Source organism: Phocoena phocoena, chromosome 20 (assembly GCF_963924675.1).
Source record: "Phocoena phocoena chromosome 20, mPhoPho1.1, whole genome shotgun sequence".
Taxonomy (NCBI): domain Eukaryota; kingdom Metazoa; phylum Chordata; class Mammalia; order Artiodactyla; family Phocoenidae; genus Phocoena; species Phocoena phocoena.
The window spans coordinates 30,654,451-30,660,774 of record NC_089238.1 but is presented as its reverse complement, the minus strand read 5'-3'; the positions used below and the strand labels follow the sequence as shown (position 1 = coordinate 30,660,774).

Genomic DNA, 6,324 nt, shown 5'->3' with positions numbered 1-6,324 from the left:
TGTCGCGGAGAGCCTGCCCCGGGTGTCAACAGAGCAAGCAGGACAAACCTGCATTGGACCGTTTTTCACACAACCGGACCTGACGCTACATTCCTTTTTCTATGAAATATGTGAGTTGTAATAAAAGCTGTTGACTTTATTCTGGCTCTGTCTTCCTTGGTCTGTCTTGGACAAAGAGACTCCGTGCCCATCAGGGCTGGCGTGGGGAACTGGGCTGGACGTGCGGAGACCTCGGCTCTGGACCAGAGAGTACCCCGGCACACCCCACACCCCCAACACACACACACACACACACACACACACACACACACACACACACACTGAGCCCCTTAGCCGCTTAGGTTAATTGGAGCTCCCGTTTCTCAGCTCCACAGGATACCCTCGCCCGATGACATAGGGCATTGGACACACAGGGGACACACTCCCTCTACTGCCCTTAGGAGTAGGGGTTGCAGAGAAAGTTGTCCATTTCTCGTTTTCCTTCTCTGGGGGCCCCTGCCAAACTCAGTCCTCGGTGACGAGAGCCTGGAAAGTACCCAGAGGGGATGGAATCCCACACCCCTCTTGTGTGACTTCTGCACGGGGCTTGCGTCTAAAACACGCTGGAAAGACCTCTCTGTATTTTCTGCCACAGCTTTAACCCTGGTCAGTAAAAAGGATCGCCAAGAAAACGTGTCAAAGGACACGATATGTGACACCCAGTTCTCCCTGCAACACGTAAAACCACCTTCACACGTGGAGGAGCAATTCTGAAAACTGGGCGCTCTCCTATGCTGCTCATACATTGAAAGTGCGCCCGAGTCCTGGGAACACTTCACAGATGCCCCACTGTGTGGACCACACACGCCTGGAGCAGCTCTGCCCCCTGCCTCCCCACAGGGAACATCAGTCTTGGCTTGCCCAGGGCTACGGGCACCCGTGACAGCTCCCTGCGGGGGCTTGGCTCTGAATCTTCGCAAGTTCCTCCCTAGGTCAGGCTGACATCTTCCCTTCCCTCAAAACCCAGCCCGTGGCTACCTGACATCCCGAAAGAAAGTGATTTGGATTTGGTGGGAATTTCCCAGCTGTTTCCCTGAGACTTGGTTTCAGAAGAAGGACTTCATGTGTTCCTCTGCAGAGTGACGGTGGTGCTGCAGTGCGGGGAGGGGGGGGGGTGGGGTGCCTGCTGGGGTTTATTAGCAACAAGTGTGTGCTGAGGGAACAGGTAGTGTATTTCAGGTGTTGGGCCCCCTGGCGGTCTGGGGAGGGAACTCCTATTTGATGGGCACTCCGAGAGAAAGAGGAGACACGTGGCTCAGAAGTCAGGACCAAGATCGGCCACAGGTGCTCCGAGTGCAGAGGGCATTTCGGGAGCCGGCCCGTGCTGCGTGCGTGGGCGTTGGTGTCAGGCACTCAGGTTCACAGCCGCCATGCCACTTCCTGACCTGGCAAGTCACTGATACTCTCTGAGATTTCATTTCCTCCTTTCCATACAAAAGATTCATTTCAAGGAGGGGCAATAAGCGAGATAGTGGCCTGGCTCCTAGCTCGGGCTTCCCGAACGGTGTCCTGTACGATCGCCCTCTCCACACTGACATTTGTGCACAGAGAATCCTTGAGCTCCCCACAAGCTCCTGGAGAAAGGCTCCCTGGTTTGCGAGCAAGCTCACGGTGAGGGCAGAGATGGATAGGAACCTTGCTTATCCAGTGCCAGAGGGCGTGGGGATGTCCTCCAACAAGCCCCGTGCAACGAGTCACCGCCACAGCGTTTGGACAGACTCGGTGAACCTGCGTGGTCTGGAGTGATGGTGCCAACTCCAGAGAGGTTAAGCAACTTACCCGAGGGCACACAGCCTATACTCAGAGGACTAAACCTACACTGCAGCTGTCTCACCTCCCGGCCACACGGTGCCGGTTATGACATCACGGGAGGCTGAATCCGGCCTCTCCTTTTTCAGGGCTGCAAGGGTCTTCGCAGACAGTCCAGCTGTGCTCCTGGCTGCAGAGGTGGGCGGCTGGAGCCCAAAGAGGTCACAGAGCTGTGCGGAGGGTTCTGAGTGCCGGCTCAGGGCTTTCCCACTGCTGCCTCTGTGCCAGGTGCTCAGTGTTCTCACCCTTCATGGGATGACGTGGTGTCCGGTTGGGCGCAGGGCTGCAGTCAGCCTGCAGGAGGGCCAGTCCCATCTGTGTCACATATAGCCACGTGACATAACCTGTCTGTGGCTCAGTCTCCTGTGCCCTAAAGGGCAAAGTAATAGTGTCTGGCTCTCGGGATTAAAGAACTGAATACATGCAAAGAAGGTCAGAATACACTGGGCACTCAGTGAGTAATCTACCACATCGCCCATTCATTTATTTATCTATTTATTTATTTGCTATCATCAGCCTAGGAGACATTGTTCTCCTTCCAGACACGCAAGCAAGGACGGTGTGTTTAGCTCTGTGCTCTGGGCCGTCCCCATCAACCCTGTGAGCGTGGGACCAGTTCCCCCGAGAGGGTTATCCTGCCTTCACGCAAAGAGCCGTTGACACACTACAGATAGAAAGCCGTGAGGGACACAGTCCGTGCCCTCCTCACAGACACAGAAGGATCCTGTCACTTCTGCTGTCACCTGCATCAGGATTTCCTTACCATTTTCTTTTCAGTGATTTTGTGAAATACGTTATACCAAAAAATAAAAAAAAAAACCTCTTGAACACTACTGAAGGAGAGAGTCAGAAGGTAGCCACAGAATCATAAATACGCTCCTACTGGGTCACCTTGGTCGCCCCCAGGATTGAGCTGGACGTGGTGGAGACGGGCTGAGGACACAGCTCTGGGCCAAAGGGGAGCTTTCTCACTGACTCCCTCTTTCAGCTGCGAAGCGACAAAAACACAGAAGCAGGGCACCACTCCCCAGCACTGTGTGCCTGCCTCAGCAGCCTCCTTGTACCGTAGGTACTTTGGCCTTTGGGAAACGGGCTCCTGACTGCCGTCTCCCTTCCCGGTTGGTGTGACAACTCAAAGAGCAAAAGTGACTAACAAGGCTTGGCATGGACTCCACGGTGAATAACTGTCAGGACTACTCAAAGGGAACTATGCACTCGTCTCGCTTTGTTATTCAACGCCAGGTCTGCCTGTCACCTACAATGATGCCGCCCCTGGGGAAGCGTCCCATGGCTAGGGAACCTCCACCCTGGCGTGGGGGTGGGCCGGCTACAGTGAGGAGCGCCCCTGGAAAGTTTAGGCAAAGAAGCCCCCGGAGAAATGAGCCAGGACCCCTCCAGGAAAGGAAAACACAAGTGGCGACTCGCGGCTGAAGCCAATGTTCACCGCGCTGCGGTTACAGGAGGCGGTACCGGAAAAATGCTTCCAAAGGACCGTGGTGGCAACGCCTGGGGACACATGGGGTCGGCGAAACGGTGGTGAGGGTCACATCCGCCTGCGCTCTCTGACAGCGCTCCCCGGCTCCAGCCAAGCCAGGGGACACGAGAGGGAGGCGGGGGCTGTTCTCAGGCTGCAGGAAACGGCGACCCGGAGGCCGGCGGCGGCGGGGCCTGGGGCGGGGAAGGCCGGAGGACGCGGGAGCCGGATTCCTGCACAACCCGCCAACACGGTGGCTGCTCCCGTCGGGCACATTGGGAAGGGGCGGCCAGGGGGCTGGGACACCGCTTACCGCACGGCACCCGGTCCCTCCGCTCCGGCCGGCACCGAGGTGGAATCGTGCGCTCCGCCCCGCCTGTTGCTCACGGCCCGGCCCAGGGCGCGGAGGGCGGCGCCGGCGCGGATCCGCGGGGCGGGCGCAAGGCGGGGACGGGGCCTCTGCGCCCGGGCCGCCTCCTCGGCCTATAACTGAGCCCCCGGGCTCCTCGCTCCCACACGGCCCCCACCGGACCCCTGAAGCGGCTTCGCCCCTTGCTTTGGACCTCGGGCCTCACTGCTCCTCCAGATGGACCCCAAGTGCTCCTGCCCCACTGGTAAGGGAGCCCTCCCTGGCTTGGAGCCTTAGGATGCCCCCTTCCCAGGCACAGGACGAGAAGGGAGGGCTTTGAGTTTGAGCTCGGGAGGACTCCTGTCACGGGTCCAGGGCTTTCTTGGTAGCCAGGCTCCTGAGGGCACGTCAGTCTCCCTTTGCCTCTCTGTTGACACTGAGGGCACGGAGGCTCCAGGCTGTCCTTCTTGAGGTCACCCAGCAGGCCAGGGGATTGCTAGACCGGGACCCAGTGTCTGGAGGAGGCCTCGGAGCTGCCAGGACTTGATGGGAGGAGCGGACGCTGCCTCTTTGGGGTTCAGGCCATGGGCCCCGGCCTCCAGCCCCCAGCCCCATTCGGCCTGGGCTGGGTCTGGAGCCCGGGACCTTCCCTGTGGAGTCCCATCAGGAGGGGACCTACTCTCCTTGGACCAGAAGAGAGGACGTGGGGCTTCTCTATCCGCCTGAGTGGACACGAGCTCCCAGGGCTGGGTCCTGACAGAGGAGGAGGGCTCAGGGAGGCATCGCTGACCGTCTGCTGTAGCTCCTGCATCCCTGTCCCCGCTCACTGCTGGCCTTTCCCTTCCCGGCAGGCGGCTCCTGCGGCTGCGCTGGCTCCTGCACCTGCAAAGCCTGCAGATGCACCTCCTGCAAGAAGAGTGAGTGTGCGGGGCCTTCTCTGGGAATGCGGGGTCTGGGCTGAGTGCGAGGAGGGAGCCCAGAGCTCAGCGGGCAGGCAGGAGCAGGACAGTGACCAAACTTCCCGGCACCCCCCCTCACCAGGAAGGGATTCACAATCAGAGCTGGAATCACCTTCGGCATGACCGAGACCCAGGCGCGCACTAGAGAACAGGGAGACTGAGGCCCAGACGGGTCACCAACAAACCACCTCAGACCTGTCACTAGAACTAGTCCTCCTGCCTCCTGAGTCACGCTTCTGAATCCTCTCAGGGACCGAAGCACTTTAGGGACATGAACCAGTGGCCGTGCGTGGCTTCTCGGACCTGGTGCAGCCCCTTCCTGTCGAAGCAGCCCAGAGCTTCCCTATCCCGAGCGGGAGCTGCTCTGTGAGGGCTTTGCCTCCACTTTGATCCTGAGGACTTGGCTCACATCACTGGTGGTGCTGGGGGCTGGCTTTCTCTTGTCCCCAGAGGCCCTGCTCACTGCCTCTCCAAAGGCGCCGTGTGCCCTGTCCTGGGCGCAGATGGGCCGGGCAACCTGAACCTAGTGTGTGAGAGCAATTACCTCAGGACAGAGGACACCATCGTAAACTCAGGGTCTGGGCCTGAGGGCGGCTGGGGCCAGGCCTGCTGCTGGGAAGGGTGGTTCCGGACAACGCGTGGTCCGACTGCACGCTGCCCTTGCCTCCCCAGGCCGCTGCTCCTGCTGCCCCGTGGGCTGCGCCAAGTGTGCCCAGGGCTGCGTCTGCAAAGGGGCCTCGGACAAGTGCAGCTGCTGTGCCTGATGTCGCGGAGAGCCTGCCCCGGGTGTCAACAGAGCAAGCAGGACAAACCTGCATTGGACCGTTTTTCACACAACCGGACCTGACGCTACATTCCTTTTTCTATGAAATATGTGAGTTGTAATAAAAGCTGTTGACTTTATTCTGGCTCTGTCTTCCTTGGTCTGTCTTGGACAAAGAGACTCCGTGCCCATCAGGGCTGGCGTGGGGAACTGGGCTGGACGTGCGGAGACCTCGGCTCTGGACCAGAGAGTACCCCGGCACACCCCACACCCCCAACACACACACACACACACACACACACACACACACACACACACACTGAGCCCCTTAGCCGCTTAGGTTAATTGGAGCTCCCGTTTCTCAGCTCCACAGGATACCCTCGCCCGATGACATAGGGCATTGGACACACAGGGGACACACTCCCTCTACTGCCCTTAGGAGTAGGGGTTGCAGAGAAAGTTGTCCATTTCTCGTTTTCCTTCTCTGGGGGCCCCTGCCAAACTCAGTCCTCGGTGACGAGAGCCTGGAAAGTACCCAGAGGGGATGGAATCCCACACCCCTCTTGTGTGACTTCTGCACGGGGCTTGCGTCTAAAACACGCTGGAAAGACCTCTCTGTATTTTCTGCCACAGCTTTAACCCTGGTCAGTAAAAAGGATCGCCAAGAAAACGTGTCAAAGGACACGATATGTGACACCCAGTTCTCCCTGCAACACGTAAAACCACCTTCACACGTGGAGGAGCAATTCTGAAAACTGGGCGCTCTCCTATGCTGCTCATACATTGAAAGTGCGCCCGAGTCCTGGGAACACTTCACAGATGCCCCACTGTGGGGACCACACACGCCTGGAGCAGCTCTGCCCCCTGCCTCCCCACAGGGAACATCAGTCTTGGCTTGCCCAGGGCTACGGGCACCCGTGACAGCTCCCTG

The 6,324-nt window shown here is 58.9% G+C and overlaps 1 protein-coding gene across 1 annotated transcript; it reads left to right on the top strand.

Annotated features, from left to right (window-relative positions):
* The first annotated feature begins 3,908 nt into the window (after positions 1 to 3,908).
* Positions 3,909 to 5,394, top strand: LOC136140452 (metallothionein-1E-like). Its single transcript, XM_065898576.1, has 3 exons — positions 3,909 to 3,936; positions 4,523 to 4,588; positions 5,303 to 5,394. Exons 1-3 carry the CDS (start codon positions 3,909 to 3,911, stop codon positions 5,392 to 5,394), a joined length of 186 nt encoding a protein of 61 aa, XP_065754648.1.
* Positions 5,395 to 6,324: the final 930 nt, after the last annotated feature.

Excerpts from the sequence above, each read along its gene's own strand:
- LOC136140452 (XM_065898576.1), top strand. The coding sequence starts at position 3,909 with ATGGACCCCAAGTGCTCCTGCCCCACTG. Across the intron at positions 3,937-4,522 it reads CAAGTGCTCCTGCCCCACTG|GCGGCTCCTGCGGCTGCGCT; the intron begins GTAAGGGAGCCC and ends CCTTCCCGGCAG. Across the intron at positions 4,589-5,302 it reads ATGCACCTCCTGCAAGAAGA|GCCGCTGCTCCTGCTGCCCC; the intron begins GTGAGTGTGCGG and ends TTGCCTCCCCAG.